The sequence below is a fragment of the Corvus hawaiiensis genome, chromosome 3 (genome assembly GCF_020740725.1).
Source record: "Corvus hawaiiensis isolate bCorHaw1 chromosome 3, bCorHaw1.pri.cur, whole genome shotgun sequence".
Lineage (NCBI taxonomy): Eukaryota > Metazoa > Chordata > Aves > Passeriformes > Corvidae > Corvus > Corvus hawaiiensis.
The window spans coordinates 30,247,172-30,266,156 of NC_063215.1; the positions used below are offsets into that span (position 1 = coordinate 30,247,172).

The 18,985-nt window shown below is 40.0% G+C and overlaps 1 protein-coding gene across 13 annotated transcripts in view; it reads left to right on the plus strand.

Annotated features, from left to right (window-relative positions):
* The window catches only part of ADGRB3 (adhesion G protein-coupled receptor B3), a 452,569-nt gene extending 448,212 nt beyond the window's left edge, over positions 1-4,357 (plus strand). For 10 of the 13 annotated variants that reach the window (XM_048298456.1, XM_048298464.1, XM_048298467.1 and 7 more), the window contains 2 exons: positions 1,496-1,600; positions 3,539-4,357. In XM_048298456.1, the coding sequence (XP_048154413.1) occupies positions 1,496-1,600; positions 3,539-3,727 (294 nt within the window). In that variant the 3' untranslated portion in view covers positions 3,728-4,357. The remainder of the gene's footprint in view (positions 1-1,495; positions 1,601-3,538) is intronic. The other 3 variants (XM_048298463.1, XM_048298469.1, XM_048298470.1) reach the window with 1 other exon arrangement.
* Positions 4,358-18,985: the final 14,628 nt, after the last annotated feature.

Below are 18,985 nucleotides of genomic sequence, written 5' to 3' on the forward strand. Positions count from 1 at the left end.
ATTACCTTTTGTGAGGAGTTTATTACCAAATACTGCAAAAGGTTTTCCCTTATTCACCCCACAACTCAAGTTAATAGATCTTTAATTGCTCATGTCCCATCTCTCTCTGGTGAAACATGTTGCCAAACTCCTTTTCTCAGAAGGGAACAAGTTCTCAAGATACTGTGTGGCTGTATTAAGACTAATATGGTTATTACAGCATGGCAGTAGAAATGCCTGACCAAAAGAGCAGCCACGTTTCATGAAATCTCTAAAGACATAATGCAAACGAAAGATAAAGATGGCATTGATAAAGGAATATTGAGAGTCAGGTATTGCCAGTCTGTTTTAAAAGGCATTAACCTAGGCTTGGCAGGAGTGTTACCACACATGTAAGTTTGCAGGGTTTCACTCACAACTCCAGGGAAAATCAGGCTTGACAATTAGTAGACTTGCACAAAGACCTGTGTCCTGCACCTCTTCTATCAGCATTCCTGGCTGCTGCCCTGGCTGTAATTCAAGTTCAAGCAGTTACAAAAGCTTAAGAAAAAGCCAAGCCCATCCCCTGTTGGACTGAGGTGAAGCATCTTCAGACCCTCCCACCCCCAGACCATCCAGACCACAGAACTAAGAGACTGGTCAAACAGTAAGCAGCCTTCAGCTTTGCTCCAGAGGCTGCTCTGAATCCATAACTGAGCATGTTTTCCTTTGAAAACAGCTCTGATAGGCATAGTTTACAATCTAGGCTTGAAAACAGGCTTTCACTCTCCAAGTAGCTGCCCAGGCAGATAAATAGCTGAGGCCATGAGAATTGTGGGGGCTCTTTGGGGTCTTCCCCTCTTCCACAGGAGTGCCATATAATTAGTTTCTGTGGAAGAGTGCCCTCAGCATGGGCTAGAAGGAGGGTGGTTTCCAATTTATTTGTACATGAAATAAGAAAGCAAGTAAAATTGAAAAAATGTGCTTCTTTTCCTAATATGAATGCAGTTCAATATGAATGCATTTTATGATTTGAATGACAAGAAGATGTCTAAGTAAAAAGACATAGCATTTGGGGATTTTCCATTTTGAGCCAAGATTTCCGAGTTCAGCATTCTCATAAAAATTATTCCAACAGGGACCATTACAAAGTGCTGTTGCTTTCCTGTAGAAATTAAAATATAAGCATCCATGCTGAAAAGAGAAATTCTAGAAAATATTCTTGATGTGCAAGAGAAATACTCTTCTGAGAAATTGCCATTACTTTCAGGATACTTCCAAGCTAGCATAAAAACAGTGGTCCCTAATTTCAGCAACTCGATAAATGTAGAGTTAAAACAGTCTCTTGTACACAGGAGGATCATTAAACGCACCAGAGAGAAGGGCCAGGGCAATTCACTTCCATTGGTCAAATCTATAGGGAAAAGATGGCCCTGCCAAATTCAATTTACTTTATTATGTTGGAAAAACGAATGCTTCTCTTAAAAAAAAACCCAGACGCAATTATAAATATAAGCAAGTATATTCCATTTTGCAGAAGGTCATGCATACAAGAAAGAGGCATATGGAATTGTTTCAAGAGTTAAATCAGAAATTTCAGACTCTGGACAGATTTCGGGATGTACCAAAATCAGGCAGTATGGTAAGTGTCCTTCTATTATATTTAAAATATGGTGGATCCTAAACAACAAGGAAACAAGAGCCCTTTGACTTCAGTACATTTCCCAAGAAGACCTCACCTTTAGGTACCTCAGAAATGAGAACAAAAGCTATTTTCAGTAATCCAACCTATGATGAGACTCATTACGTTCCACAATTAGACCATAACTAACTCACTAACATCATTGTAGATGACAAGTAATTGAACTGTAGGGAACGCATTTCAAATCTGTATGTGCCTACTGTGTCTAAGGGGCTTTATATAGAGAAAGCAGCTCACTGATATAATTTGACCAATAGGGCTTTTCCTCTAGCTAGGCAAGGGATAATAAATTAGATACTTACAAACAAGTCCAGATAGATTTACCTATATATGCAATGGTCCAGAAAGCACATGAAATCTCTGTAATGCCGTGTCTTTTCCATAATAGGTTTATAAATATTTACCATGGGAAAAGCAAAAATTAAATCATCCTGAGTTGAGGCTGCTATCATCATGATTCAAATTTATCCACACACACTCATATGCACATGCATAACACCCTGACTACATCTGATAATGAGAGCAAGGAAATAGTTGATTCTGCCTAATTAAAACAGCTAATTTAGTCTGACATATTTTTTATCGGTAATATTTTGATTATAAATAATTTTATATAATTTTATAATGTGAAAATTGTATATTAAATGGAATTGAGCTAGAATCATTGTATTGTATAACTTTTTCAGAAGAGCTGCTCTCAGACATGAAGAAGAGGTATTAAGCAGATGTGAGGCCAATGGATTTACATCATTTACATCATCTTAATCCAGCAGAAATTTAGCCCTGATTCTTTGATGAACCTTTATCTGTGATATGTGTTATTTTGTATCAAGTTCTCACTCACTCCCCCTTTTGAGATCAGCTGACATGTAAAGTTTTCATTTGTCTCCCTACTTGAGATTTGCTATTCACATAAAGCTTGAATTAATTCAAAATCTCAAAGGGAATCTCAGTGGAAGAGTTGTGTTTACTCTGTTTCACGTCGGTGCTGTGCTTTTGAAAGCTCTGCTAATAAAAGCTGCCTAGAGGAATGGTCTGTTTGTGAGACAGTCAGAGAGTGATCCAGGTACCTAAATATAGGCATCTCAGGCTATTTTAGACAGAGGTCTTGGTTTACAGCACAGTATAGGCAGTGACGATACAGGACTCAAAGGAGATCTGCACCTCTCATGAAAGATAGTTGGAGATCAACCAGAAAGTCTAAAAGCCACTTAGATGGTGCAAAAATATTGGATTTTAGCAACTAAATCCCACCCATCATGCCACAGCAGAAATCTCTAATTAAATTGGTCCATAAAGTCTTTACCTTATAAAACCTAGCATTAAAAAAAAAAAATCATTCAGTAGAAAATAACCACCTTTCAATCTGTTAATCCTAATATACATGAGCTCATCAGCCTGTAAGGCAAGGTGGCTCTCACAGCATTTTCAAGGTTTCTGTCGTTCTGCCGTGCACCTGCCGCAATTCAAAATCCAGCTGGCAGTCTCTATTTTAAATCACTCCATATTTCAGGCAACAAACTCTTCTCAGTTACCTTCCTTTCTCTTCTCCCTCTTTTCTACACTCTTCTCCCACTTTTCTCCCACTGTTAGAAAGATGTCTATTGGTACTGGATCTCTCAACCCATTCCTCACGTATATTGGTTCTTGTGAAAGAAAGGGCTTCGCTGGCAGCTCAGGTGAGGAGCCTGCCAAAGTGTTGATTGCTCACAAAGAAAGAGTCTCAGCGGTGCCGAGCACCCGCCAGCCTGGCTCCCTGCAAAGCCATTTCCCCTCTCCAGCTTCTGTGTCTCATGAGAGCACGTCAGCAATCAGCCTTATAAATGGAAACTGCTTTATTTCATCTTTGATTTTAATTCTTCTTTCTTTGGTCTTCAGGAGAACTCAGGACCGAGCAAGGCTCCATGGGACAGTTTCAAAACCACAGGTGACTACCAACACTATACAACGATAAATGTATTAGACACAGAGGCAAAAGATGCTTTAGAACTCAGACCAGCAGAATGGGAGAAGTGTCTGAACTTGCCTTTAGACGTGCAAGAAGGTGACTTTCAAACAGAAGTTTAACAAAAGCAAACTGAACAAAACAGAAACAAAGTAAAAATAATTCATTGCACTGACAGTAAAAAGACTTCAGGAATCCTGACGATCCTGACACTCCTGTCTGAACACTGCAACTCCTTTATGTCAGGCTCTTCCTGTGCCAAATGTCAGTGGTTTTTTCGTACAGTATATTCCCACTAGTGTGGCTAGTGGAGAACCAGGTGTACAATTCTTACCATCGTGTGTTGTAAGTACCCGTGGAATGGATTTGTAAGGTAATCTTTATAGATAAACCTCAAGCAACGATTCATGTTGTAACAGCTTCATTTGGTTTAGTTTTCAAAAAACTTCACCATGAAGCACAATGTATATATTTATGCAGTTTTTAAAGTTTATAACAGTCTGTTTGGCCATTACTACACTTTTTACTTTATAATATAAAAGCAAAGTTTTTGTCATTAAATGAATGTCTGTTGAGCTACATTCTTCATTGCTTTAAATGCAATAAAGTAATAATCTCACTTTTATATGAATAATATATTTCACATCTTTATTATTGCAGTTTTCTCTGGAAAGCTCAGAATAGCTTTCTCTGCTGCAGCTGTGTATAAAATATTTAAAATGTTGTATGGTGTAAATAAACCTTTGTCTACATATCAGTTTCCTAGTGCATTTTATTCCATATTGTTTCTCTTAAATTTGAATATTTATAAAATTTTCTTTAAAAGCACAAATATTGAATAGGTATTTGCAGTTTTAATAGCATGTTGTATGTAGCTTCTGCAAGAAGTTTCTAAATCATATTAGTAGGCTTGTAGCCATTCTGCATTTTCTTAGGTATTCTTTTCTGACAGTGTACCATATAAATTGGACTTGTCAGAATTATATTACAATTGTTCTGTTTTATAAGAATTTTTATCTTGTTGTAGAAAGACAAATAATAGAAAATAAGTTAAGTTTCAATGCACAGCACCCAAAGAAAACACTTAGAATCATTATGTCTTGTGCATGGTCTTGTTGCTGTATAACAAAAAATAATCTCAAGATTAAAAAAATCCTGAGTATTTTAGATTAAAAAAAAACCAAAACAATGAACCAAATCCCAAAAAAATTAGTCAGTTTCATTATAAATCAAGAGAAGAGTATGATTTGTATTGAAAATACAGTTAAACAATTAGGAAAAGGAAGATTAAATCTCCTTTTCCATGCACAGAATCAAAACCAGATCTTCAAGACTCTCATCTACAGCATAGCTGTAGGGGACATAGATGAAGGATATGTCAAATCTTCAGAAGTCATAGTTCTAGAAAAAAGTTTCAAAAACTATTTTGGTTCCTGCTTTACAAAACTGAATATGGTGCAGCCTACTAGCTGGAGAAATCTTAGAGAGGAAGAAAACATGACCACCAATCTGCCTAGGAAGAAAAAAGACAAGAATAGAGGCTTGCCAGTGCAAACTTAACCCAGAGTGTTGGAAGAGGAAAATCAGCATCCATCTGTTAAGAGAAAAGTAGTTAGGATCAACCTTAGGACCAACCTTCAGGAAAGTGTTTCAGTTTGACAATCTTTTCTCCAGGCCATAAGGTATTTAAGTCACAAGAAGGAGCCTGACTTTGCCCGCTTTGAGTGAGCACCTCATGCTGAGTGCCGACTTCTCTAATCTAATGCCTCAGGGTTTAAATCTTTAAACAAGTGAAAAATAATGAGTCACCAGCCTGGTACCAAGTCCAATAACTGACTTAGGTGCCTAGAGGTTAGATGGTGAAGTACTATCACTCTCAGTAAGTTTGCAGACAACGCTAAATTGTGCAGGAATGTCAATCTGCTGGAGGGCACAAAGGCTCTGCAGAGGGATCTGGACAGGCTGGATCAATGGGCTGAGGCCAACTGTGTGAAGTTCAACAAGGACAAGTGCTGCATCCTGCACTTGGATCACAACAATGCCCTGCAGCGCTACAGGCTGGGGTCAGAGTGGCTGGAAAACTGCCCAGCAGAAAGGGACTTGGGGGTGCTGGTTGACAGCAGCTGAACATGAGCCAGCATGTGCCCAGGTGGCCCAGAAGGCCAATGGCACCTGGCCTGTATCAGCAATAGTGTGGCCAGCAGGATGACAGCAGTGATTGTCCCCCTGTACTGGTGAGGCTGCCCCTTGAGTCCTGTGTCCAGTTCTGGGCCTCTCAATTTAGGAAGGATGTTGAGGTGCTGGATCATGTCCAGAGAAGGGCATCAAGGCTGGCAAAGGGTCTGGAACACAAGTCCTGTGAGGAGCATCTGAGGGAGCTGGGAGTGTTTAGCCTGGAGAAAAGGAGGCTCAGGGGAGACCTTATCACTCTCTACAATGGCCTGAAAGGACGTTGCAGCCAGGTGGGGGTCAGGCAACCAGCAACAAGATGAGGAAGTGGCCTCCCTTGCGTCAGGGGAGGTTTAGGTTGGACATCAAGAATTTCTTCACAGAAAAGGTGATTAAACATTGGACTGAGCTGCCCATGGAAGTAGTGGAAGTGTTCAAGGAACAACTGGATGTGGCACTCAGTGCTGTGGTTTGATTGGGAAGGTGGTGTTCAGTCAAAGGTTGGACTTGATGATCTTGGAGGTCTTTTCCAGCATTAATGTATCTATGATTCTATCATTCTATACTATGATACATCAATCAAACAGAACTGGCCCCTTTTCAAGAGACTGGTGCAGAAGGAGGCAGATGGCATGGCTGGCTATGCAGCCTACTAACTTTTCAGATCAGATAGTGCACCAAAACCTCTCACTACATACAACAGAAACTGCACATTTTTTAAGGATTTCCTTCCATATGGTAAGAAGTCTCAGAGCGTTTTACCAAATTTCTAATTTTTGAGCCCAAATCAGGAAGCTTAGACCCTTGAATCCAGATATAAGCCTTAGCATCCTCCTTGACTGATCTAAACATAATACAAACCTTGAACACCTTGGTATTTCAATAACTGTAATGCAGAAATTATTTTTATAAGCTTTATATCACCTAACTCCTGTTCGGTGGCGGTCTAGTTACAACTGTAGAAAGCTTAGGGTAGGCTGCAAACTTACCCAGGAAACATGATAAATCAGTTTACACTCAATACGCTGCTGACCCAGTTGTGCTGTTATTAATAACCCAGTGGATTCAGGTTTAGCATTAGCCTGGGTGTTTATGTATCACACGGCAGTCACAGATGTGCTTTCAGTGTCTGAGCAGCAACATTCAGTGCCTCTTTATTTAGTGTTTGTGCTGCTCTGAGCAGAAAATCCTAGGCATTTTTATTTTCTTACCTATTTCATATTTAGAAATTAGAAGCAGGCTGAAATCCAGTATATTTGCCTACTGGTTTGACTACTTCCTATTAAAACAGAGTTTGTTTACCATAAGCAAGATGCCACTCATTCTTGCAGTTTCTGCTCAATGCCTCTGAAATGATGAATGTCAGACTGAGTCCAGCAGGAGAGTACAAACTTTTATGCACTGGCTTAAATGTTGATAAAGCACTGAGTAATGTTTGGCATTATATTATATGCAAATAAAAATTAAATCAGGACTCCCTAAATTATACTAGACAGATATGTCAGGGGACCCTGCATTTGCCTGCCAGCTAGTGCCACTCTGCATGGCCTGGCAACATCAGCTGGGCTCCAGCTGCAGCTACAGAAAGGTTCAGGTTTTGAGGGTGGTTCAGGTGTTTGAGGGCTCAGCCAGTGTTGCTGTCACCAGCACTAGAGGAGACAGAGGCAGCTGAGCTCAGCCCAGAGTATACCCAGAAGTTTACCCACTCAAAATACACATTCCCTAGATGTATATACAAAAGGCAAAAATCTTTTTTATTAAAGGCTTCATTTTCTCAACAGTTTAAATACATATTAGCAGTTGCATAAAACCATGTATAGTTCCTCTGTCTTTTTCTTACATGCATATTCAGGGAAAGATTTTTTTTTCTGGCAAATTAATGCTAAACAAAATATGGCCTGGACTTTTCAGTGTAGGGGATCAGTGCACACAGGAAATCTAGACAAGCAGCCAGAGATAACTCAGACAGTAGTTCAAGATGTCTGTGATTTCAGATCTAAGACTGTGTAAAGGGGTTTGGTGTTGCTAGCAAAATTATTTGCTACATGGACCTTTGCCAAAGTGATGTTATTTAACCCAGAAACTTGGAGGTAAACTATGAATTATTCACTATTAAACTTCAGCTCATACTCAAATATCTCTTGGAAATAGGAAGGGAGGAGAGTGTGAGTGATGCTACAAGGGATGAGAGGTAGGATAGCAGTGCTGCCATTCTGATGCACCTTTGGAGTACCATTGGTCTGATGGTGGCATATATGTAATGCTAATGACTCTTAAAGATTTAGGACAAAAGACACAATGAGCTAGAGGTCTTTTCCATTTAATTGACTACTGGGTCTGAATTTCTTCTCAGTCAATGAATCGGTGCTCTTGGAAGTGTTGTCCTGACACTCCTTTGAATCATCATTTGTTTCCATGATGATAAGACATATATAATCTAATATTGTTTTACACAGGATTAAACTGGGATAATCTCTTTTAAAAACAAAAAAAACAAACAATGAAACAAAAACCATCCAAGCCCCAAGCTGCATCAGGGGAAATTCTCTCTAATGTTTTGGCTTGTCTCTGTTTCCCATAGTTGCTAGGCAGTGCTGTACTTAGAGAGCAGGTTTAACAAAAGGTCTCCTTCCCACTTGGAAGCAGGCATCCATCACAGCATCACGAGTATGCTTTCCATTGGGTTATACAAGGGGATACAGAAATCTCTGTTGGCAATCAGCAGATAGCAGACTCAGTTCCTCAGGCATTGGCTCGAGGCTGTGCTGCATTTCTGGATAAGCCACCAGAAGCAGTTTGTATGAGCAAACTTTATTTCTCTCTCTCAAAAAAGTATCATAGGGCTCACTTGTGCAATCAAACCGCTTCCCATGTGCTGAGGGAAGAATCCAGAGAGGTACCCAGCTGAATATGTGCTTGGGGAGCTGTGATTCATTTCTAGCCAGGTCTCAAACAGTGCAATGCTGTAATCTTTTCTACTTACTTTTTTAGTAACATCTGTCTTTGCAAGGAAAGCAAAAGTGGCCTCACTAAGAAAAATTGTATTACTGGTAAGATAGGCGTGACTACCAACCCTAGCACTCCCACCAAAGCGTTCTGTCCATTAATTACAATTGTAAGATAAAGTAAGAGCCATTTATCTGGTTTTGACAAAATTGCCTCTTGAGCTGCATAGGACCATCCTGTGGCACTAAGTTCTCAAATTAACTATGCTACAGTACTGATCCTCTTGTTTGTTCTTCACTAATGTAATTTTATACCTCATTACTTCTTGTGAGGAACAGTTAATAACTTAATTCACCTTCCTCCTTCGACTATACAGGTTACTGCTATCAGCCCCAGAGTTACCTCTTTTTTCAGGATTACAAACTGTTCCGGTTTGGCCAAATTTAGAAATATATATCCTCTGAGAGAACCACCCCTCCTGCCACCAGGTTTGGGAAAAAATAAATTTTCCTCGAAGGAAAGTGAAGAAGATAAAACTATTTATTTAACAAACACACAGGAAAGGAAAATAATGTTAAATGGTAAAATCTTTCACTGTAGAGGAAAAACCTGGGAAAGTGTTCGAGTCCTCCCTTTGGTCTCCTCGGAGCTGGGGCTTGGCCCAGAGCCAGGCCCTCTGTGCCCGGTGGAAAGTCCTCCCGATGTGCTCTGATGTTACAGCAATCAAGCAGTCCAGTAGAAAAGGGAGAAAATCCGAAATTCCAGAGAAGGAGAAGTTCAACTCTCAGCCTCTCTCCGGAGAACAAGAAACTGGAAAAACTGGCCAAAAGCTGACTGGAAAAGCCGCAAGCCGGGTGCTTCCTCGCTCCCCTGCCCCAGCTGGGGAAAAAAAACCTGCTATCTTTATGTGACCTTGAACAAGCTGCAAACTGCTTTGAGAAAGTTTTGCTCAGTTTTTTTCTTCCCCCTCTCAGGCTCAGTTTAGAGGCATAGAAAGGCCCAAAAATTAATTTCTGGGCATAGGCAGCGATATGGGATACACAGCATAAGGTCACCCCAAGACACAAACCCATGTTCAGTTAGTTTCCATGTAGAAGTCCTTCCCTGATTTCTGCTATTCCTGTGCCCTTTACAGCTTTTTCAAGTCTGCTAAGTTCTTAAATGAGTTCAGTAAATCCATAACTCATTAGATTATTCTGTTTGTTTCATGTAGAAAAGGAAAAACTCGATGAGGAAGCTTCTAAAATTCCTTTTTATTCAGTAGGAGAAAAAGAAAACTCAGAAATAAGCTTTGACTTTTTAATCTAACCATTTAATGGAAAAGGCATCACCATCTCTTTGAGCAAGAAATGGGCACCAGCAGCTTCTCTTATGTAATTCTCTTGAAGAGTACACAGAAATTTTTTTTTCTGCTTCTCCTTCTCCCTGGTGATGTGAATGCCAACTTTCTTTCTTAAGTTGCACTGTTGCACCAAGACTGACAGGGAGCTCTCTACAGCCTACTGACTAAGTTTTACACTCTGAAAGTGTGTAAAACTTACATGAATCCTTTCAGATGGAGTAGTAGCTGTTTCCTACACCCTGAAGTGTGATGAATTCTGAGCTTTTATTTAAATGTTTGTAAACCTCTTTCCTCTAGCTGTGTGTCCAGAGTGATGCCTGTCATTTCCTGACTCTCTTCTTGAAAACCTAGAATGGGCATCTAAGACAGGAAAGGGCTTTGGGATCTGCTGCTCATGTCTGCTCATCCCTGAGACTATGAGTTAAGCTCCTCAGTAGAGGTGGGATTTAAGAAATGGCTCTAGTCTCAGTGTTTTCTTGTTGATTATCCTGGGCAGCTATTGGGAAGCCCAGCTGGAGATGTCTACTTTGTATGCACTGTATCAGCAGATAATGTGCCTTGTTCAACACATGGAGGCAAGCATAGGAAATAGGCACCTAAAGAACACCTTCATAACACAATGCTGACTATCAAAAAATCCAAGTCCTTTTGTGGATCAAATCCTTAAGAATTGAAATACTTTTAAAAATCTGGTTCTCAGAATCCAGTTTTAAGAAGAGCAAAAAACTAGTGTTTATTCCCATTATCAGTTCAATGATTTATCGGATTATATCCCTAAATTATTGATTCAGGAAATTGCAAAAGGTGATGTCTGAAGGACCTCATAGTATAAAAAAAGAAACTGGAATTGATTAGTATGTATGTTCAATTTTTTATTTGGTGTCTTCTTGGACCCAACCACTTTATTTCCTGCTCTTCTCAAGAACTGTGTATTAGGAAAAGATTTTCAGAGCTCTTTTTAGTAATTAGGTTCCTAAATCAAGCAAGAATTATCTATGGTTTGTAAAGACAAATAGGTAGAATCCTTTCCATCTAATTTAGAATTCTAACCAAAATATTGTCCTGTCAATATTTCAAGCATAGAATTCTGCAGGGCAATCTAACTCTGCCTGTCATAGCTGTCCAGGTTATTTTTGCAACCTAAAGGAAAAGGGAAGCACCTCTGAAGCCCAGCTAGACCCAGCCAGTTCTCTAAGTCTAAACAGATTGATTGCACAAAGAATTTTAAAGCCTCATGAGGGCAATAAAATTATTCTAAATTAAGCACCAGATTTAGTAGGATTTAGACCTCAACTTGTGAGCTGAAGTCTAAACTCCCATTATAATCACTGAAGAACAGGTCAATACAGTCAATGGAGTTTGAAAGCCAATTCAACTTTCCCTTTACTAGAAGAAGGATGCAGTTAATATGAGATGGCTCACATTTTGTGAAACGTTTACATGGGGACTGCACACTGACTTCACACCACGTCTAAAATTATACTAGTCATTTCTGTTTTAACATGGGAATCCTGCTCCAGGGGAAGATTTTCTGAGATGCTCCAGGATATCCTGCCTCCATCTTTCACCCCAGAGAGGCATGGGATTATGGGTTCTCTGTCAGTTTTGCCAACTTCTTGAGAATGTCAGAGCTGCTCACACTATCACACCGTGCCCCAATTTAATCAGAATGTGCCTTGCCTGCCCCTCTTTTGAACATTTATGTCAGTTCAAGGAGAGGATTCACTTTCCTTATAATTTTATTGCTACACCTCTAAATCCTGTATGTGCATTATCCAGATTCTCATCCTCCTGAGAGGTAAAGGACCACAACCCAGGACAACTTAAGCTGCCAAGTATCAGTAGACTGTGAAAAAGCACATTCTGGAAGATTAAATATGGGTCAGACAGGCATGACAGAGTTATAGAGCCTGGAAAATTGCACTGTTATGCTTTGAGCTGATGTTAGATTTCAGCCACAAATGGTCTGATAGAACATGAATGCTTGCCTGGCACTACAGTCTTGATTTTTCACTCCATGAGAATTTCCCAGCTATTGGGCAACAGTCAAGCCACTTTTTTGTTGTTGTTGTTTTTTTTGGATTCTAGCCCTCCAGTGCTTTCATTTCTATTTACATAAAGGCCAGACTTGAGAAGATGACAAGTGTGTTTAACAGGGATACTGTGCGATGCCTTCCTGAAACTTAGAAGGTGGTGGTTCAAACCTTTCTCAGATGAGTAGGATGGGGAAGCTTTCCAGCTTCCTCTTGCTGTCTTCTGACCAGCAGATAATTATGCAAAGACAATCTGCCCCTCAGAGCACATAAAGCCAGTCATATTAGTGGGTAGACTCAGGCCATGCCATCTGAGAAGAAATTACACATTATAATTGCCACAAAAACATGAGGATGGTTTCTCAATGGCTCCCTTAACAAACTAATTTAAAACCAACCAGTTCTCAAGGGAGATTACACAGAAGTAGAAAGGATAATCTCTTGCACCATAAAAAACCCTCCACTTATCATTCCATGAGAAAGGAGGGAATATTGTTTTGTATTACAGTCCAACCCTAATCTGTGCCAGAAATGGTGGCTTTCAGGTTCTATATGCAAAACTGTGCAAAAAAAATTTTCGTTCTCTCTCAACTAAGAAAATAAGATATTATTATAAACTTTTAGAACACCAATGTTTAATTCTTGGTCTGAAATAGCTATATATAATTTCATCACACATGATTTCAAAAAAATGTTCAAAATCATCTGTCTCAGCACCATGTTATAACATGATGGCTATCTTTTTGGGGCTGTGCTGGTTTTGGCTGGGGTAGAGTTAATTTTCTTCACAGTGGCTGGCATGAGGTTGTGTTTTGGATTTGTGCTGAACACAGGGTTGATAATATAGAGATGTTTTTGTTATTGCTGAGCAGAGCTTACACAGAGCCAAGGCCTTCTCTGCTTTTTGTATGGCCACACTGGTGAGGAAGTTGGGGCTGCATGAGAGGTTGGGAGGTGACAAAGCCAGGACTGGTGACCCAAACTGACCAAAGGGATGTTCCAAACCATGTGCTCCCTACTGAGCACATCATGCTCAGTACATAAAGTGGGTGGAAGAAGGAGTAAGGGGGGAAGTTTGGAGTGATGGTGTTTGTCTTCCCAAGTCACTGTTACCTGTGATGGGGCCCTGCTCTCCTGGAGAGGGCTGAACACCTGCTTGCCCATGGGAAGCACTGAATTAATTCCTTGTTTTGCTTTACTTGTGTGCAAGGCTTTTGCTTTCCCTGTTAAATTGTCTTTATCTCAAGCCATGATTTTTGTAGCTTTTACCCTTCCAATTCTCTCCCTGATCCTACTGGTGGGGGAGTGAGTGAGCAGCTGTGCAGTGCTCGGCAGCTGGCTAGTGTTAAACCACAACAGGGACAATTATCCAGGCAATTAAAAGGTATTATAACATTTCCATATATTCAAAGTGTAAGAAACTAACTTTGACCTAAAAATTTTATTTTTTGAGAAAGGTCCTTACAAAGATGTGTATTGAATTAAAAGAAGATTTTAAGTAGTTTTTTTCTTTACTTTACAATGGTCACTTAACACCCCATGTTCCTCTAAAACTGTGATGGCAGTAAAGAAATTGATTAATTTTGGTAATGGAAAGCAAGATCATTCTTTTCCCAGCAATCAATGCTTGCGTAACAAGAGGTCCCCTATTTTAATACAGAAACCTCTTAGAGGATGGCAGCCTTCAAAGTATTCATTAGAACTTCTTAAGAACTCAATGCAAAAAGTCTCCAAAAGTTAGAAAGAAAACATCCTTTATTCCTCTTGTTTGTAATGGGTTCCCAAGACAGGGTCCAGTTTTTGCATCAAAATAGGAGGGCGAAACCTCTGTTAGACAACCTCTTTTTCCATTTTCAGTCCACCTGAAATCACCAAGTACTGGAGAGCTTTGGAAACTTCAATGATCTGAAGACACCACGGAGTTCACTACAGCTATGGAAATCAATAGCACATTTTGTATGGGTTTTTAGCCGGTAAGTACTTGACTACAAAACCCTGCGTTCTCAGGTCATTTTTCATGGCTTTACCATTTTGAAATTTTGCCTTCAGGACAATTTCTTCCAATCTTGGCCAGCTCTGTGGCATTGTATCAGCAAGCAAAGAATTAAGTAGACAACTTTGTGGAGAGGGGTAGTTTTCTAAAGCTAGTGCTTAAAGAATTTTTTTTTCTCAAGATATGTTGTCTGATTTTGAATAATTTGGAATAAAAGGCATCAACAAAAGGCTTCTTACTGAAAAAAAATAAACAAAAAAAGCCCAGGATACTGGTGTACATCTCTCTGCACAGTGCTTTTGGCCCATCCCTCCTACCTCTCTGCATGGCAGTCCTGTTGGACATACCAACTGGTTGCCTCAGCTTGATGTCATCTGCCAGCCTGGTAAGAATGCATTACCTTGCACCTTTGACAGAGGTTAAATTGGACAGATCTCAAAAGAGACCCCTGCAGTGCTACATTTATAATCTTTCTCTAAACCCACAAACTCTCTGAGTTTACTTTTTTTACCCCCCTGGGTTTTCCATCCACCTACTGCCATCCTCTTGGCATCATAAGTTGGGTACAGTTATAGAATCATAGAATTTCCTGGTCTGGAAGGGCCCATAAGATCATCTAGTTCCAGCACCCCTGCCTTGAGAAGTGTCACCTTCCACTGGACCAGGTTGCTCAAATCTAATCACTACCAAAAATAAGACCAAAATTATCAGCTCCTACAACTGTCACATCTTCAAACCATTTCACTTCTCCAAGGATGGATCTCCTGAGATAATATTTGCAATTTAACAGGCTGCAGCTTACACACTGCTTGAAGACCTCTTCCACTGCACAGGTAGAAATATTGAGCAAGTGAGATTATTTGAGGAAACCTGTCTGATTGCAAATAGGTATTTCAGGTAACTAAATAGTTGCTGCCATACCAGCTGCTGTATCAGGAAATGCTTGTCAGCTTGTGTCCACATTCAACTTTATCACATAGACCAAAGGTAACAGGACGTATTTATCTCTCTTTAATCACTGTGTTTTGACTACTTGTGACCTGTACTGTGACTTAGATATTGATTCTAGTCTTTTTTAGGGTAAATATTGATACAGTTATAACTTTCATCGAATTTCCAGATTGCCTTTCCACCCAAGATAGATGACTGGGTTTAACAGTCATTACATAGTTGACTAAGAGAGATATATTTTTTATATTTTTGAAAGTGAATAATTAATGTATTCTCCATTCTTCCAAAACATCTCTTTCAAAGAAATGCTAACCACTTATTAAAAGATAATGATAAAAAACCTGTATGAATAATACTTCAGGATGGTAATATATTCATTTTCAAATATGAGTGATGAATATTTTTGAATCTTATTTTTACACAATAACTGTGTTATACCATCTTGTTATTAGCTCTTAGATTACTGTGGGAAATGCCAAGGCTGGGCAGGGAAAGTTTTGCTCAAGGTCCCCAGACCCTGTTCCAGGATGGAGCTGGTGTGCACTTCAGGTGATGCTCTGTCCACCACTCCCATCAAACCTCTGTAGGTCTTAAGCATAGGAACATGCTGGCTGCTCAACCTTCCTTTCCCTTGTCTGACAGCAGAGGACAGCACACAGTATGTTTTTGTATCCCAGCAGGTTGCCAGGCCCTAGCAGTGAAGGGAAGGCAAGGCAGTAGCTGTGTAATACGGGAGGGATGGCCCAGCAGTAACAGACTTGTCAGTCACCAGGAGGTTGCTTGTTCGTTTTTTCCAGAAACCGACTCTTTCTCCCAGCTCCTGAGAAGCTGTACACTGCCACCCTCCCATACTGAAACTCCACTAGGAATACAGCCAGATGTGTGCTCAGGAGGAACTTGTCAACATGTCCTTCACTGCCTGTGCTGCAGTTCTTTCACCACCAGCTATAAATTCCTGCCCTTAGTTTGGAGACAGGCCTTACTCCATCTCCTTCTTCCGCTGGCCCATGTAGAAGTGAGGCAATTAGCAACACTGTAACTCCCTTTGATGAGAGAAAAGAAGAGAAAAAATCCCAGCACCAGCATATCCTGCCATTGTGCACTCTCATTCTTCTGACCCTGAGGGGAGATGACCAGATACCCTTGCTGCACTCCAGCACGAAGACCCGGTTACTACTAGTCCTTATTCTAAAGCATGAGAGAAGTGAAGGCTCTAATTCTCCATCCTTCTCTCAGGCCTAAAACTGCTGAGGGGTGCACATTACCCTCTGCCTGGCACCATTTGGGATGTGCAGCATACATCTGGGACGTGCAGAAGCAAATTGATGATTCTACCTCTGCCACTGACCTTTCTGCCATACCTTCTTGACAGCAGTACTGATTGTGTAGATGGAAGAAGGATGGGAAAACAAAGTGGACTGTCTCAGCCATTTAATGGAAAAAGGGAGTCAAATATCCCATCCTTCTTTTTGAAGAATTAAGAATGATGGAATCACTAAGAACTTTGTTGTGGACTCTTATTTGCTGGCCTGCTGCCTGAAGAAAAGTATTTAAAAGATTGAGAGGTCTACAAGAGAAAAAGGAGATTCTAGAATAGATTGAGGATGGCAGGACTTAAGTAAAGCTGTTTAAATTGCATTTTTGTCTCAAAAGCCTCTCCAAAAAACCTTTAGCAGCTCAGGTTATCAAAGGAATTTCACAGTGATCAGAAACCAAATTATTATAATTCACTGACTTCCTGGTTCAAGAAGTGACTGTTGCAAAGTTTACTAGCATTTCAAAGGGATGCCTCATCTCAGCAGCTGCTTTTCGTGTCCCAGATGTCTATCTGCCCTCTCTGTGAACTGACACACAGTGGTGTGCTAGGTAGTTCCACTTCTACATCAAAGCTCATAAAATGAACCCCCTGTTCTCTCCAGGATGTGAATGTTTATGAAACGCCAGTCAGCAACCTTGACTGCAACCAGCAGCACCTATTTTTGAAGCCAGCAGGCTTTTTAGCTTCATGCTACACAACAACAGCATCAGAGTCAAATATCATGAAGACTGAATTAACCTGGATGAGAAAAAGAAGCCAGAGAGTTCTTCTTGCCAGGGAATGCTTCAGCTTTATTGCAGCCACACTGTCATCTGTGTCACCATAGATGGGCACAAACAAGAAAAATGTATGCCCTACTGCCTAAGGCGTTCTGAACAGGCAGGAAGGCTGGTGAAGAATTTGTTTTGGTGACAGCTGGAGAGGCCTAGAGGGCTGTCAGCTCAAATACAGTCAGATTGAGAATTAATTCCCACATGCAAGATGCAGGTATTGGCATCAAAATTTGGAACCCACTCACTCAGGGGAGCAGCAGTGTCTGCTCTGGTCAGCAGGGGATGTGTCATTTGCTGTGGTACTCTCTGAAATATACAGGTTCAGGGATTTCACTTCGACAGAGTATTCTTGGAGATGCATAAGATGACTGTTTCAAGTTCCTGAGTACTGGAAAATCCTTCTCTTTTACAGGAGAGCCATAAAAATTTTGCTCCAAAAAAAGAGAAAGTTTGCAAATGAAATTGCTTGAACTGCAGGTAGATCACCTTATTTTGAGAGATAAACAAATTAGGATGGGTTTTGTTCTTTGTTATAACACATAAATCTGGAATAAATCCATAGGTGTCATCAGAGCTGTCTCCTATTCATACCAGTGTAAGCAAAGCAAGAAAAATCTAGTTAGCTCTTTTCCCATGCTAGTGTAAACAGAGATTTGTATATTTGATGTGTATGTAAAGCGATTAAATTTATTCTATCAATCTCTTTATGTATATAGTGCTCTCACATAAGTCAGGAAAACACATCTAAACATTTGTTTTCTTTTTACCTGTTTTATAAGAAGCCTCTGGCAAGGACAGCCCATTGGCAAGAGGCAGAAGTTGAAATCCAGCTATCATTATTGATGTGCCAAATACCATATGAAACTTTCCAGAAACATTGAGACTTTCAGTTTTGTTTGGAACTTTTCTAAAAGCTTCCCTTTCAGGCAACATAAAAAAATAATTGTATTACCTGCAGTTAGGGCTCTGACAATTTTAACAACTAGTCATTAGGTTTTCATAATTGCAGCGTTTCCTAGATACGTTATGTCACAGATACACATCTGTGTAATCTTTTATTGTATTCATTCAGTCTGTCTTCAAAACCCAGAAGTGGAAAAATAGCACCTCCTGCCTAGCAAAGCTATTGCTTTAAGTGTCAAGCATTAGGCTTTTCAAGACCTGTGAACCTGCAGTAAGTACGAACAATGTTATGTGGAGAGTCTGATTCTGAATGCAGTCCCTCAGCCCTCAACTGGTCAGACTTTCAAGAGCAGAGCAAAGGCAGACAAAACCCAGCTTTTCACTTGAACTTCATGTTTGAGACATCTTTCTTTGAATCAAACTTGCTATATGCCAGATTTGGATGATTTCAGTTCAAACTGAGGTACTCCTTGAGAGGCCGGATCAGTGCATGTGTAATCTGAAAAGTTTGAAGGGATTATATAATGGACTCCTACTGTTCTGCAGAAGAATCACAGAGCAGAAGTTAACCCAACAAGCCTCCAGCACACTGATACTGCAGATTTGAGATGTTCTGAGGAGGGGAAAATTTCACCAGTATCCTCTTCCTTGCTTCATATTAATTTTGGCAGATTCTTTCATTTCCTAGGGCAAGTCTGACCAGCTTGAAACTAAGCCATCCTAACAGATTGGTACAAACATGAGGACAGGAGACAATGAACAATAGGTGTGTGAAATGTACTAAGCTATGAAATGATTCTCTGCCTAGAGCTTCCATAACTCTTAAAGTTACAGTAAGTGCTCAGGAATTGCAGTAAACTTTAAAAAAATTAAAATAAAAAATTAAAAATAGAATAAAACAAAGAAAATTAACTTCCACAGCTGCTGGAGGCTTTCCCTGACCTTTACATGT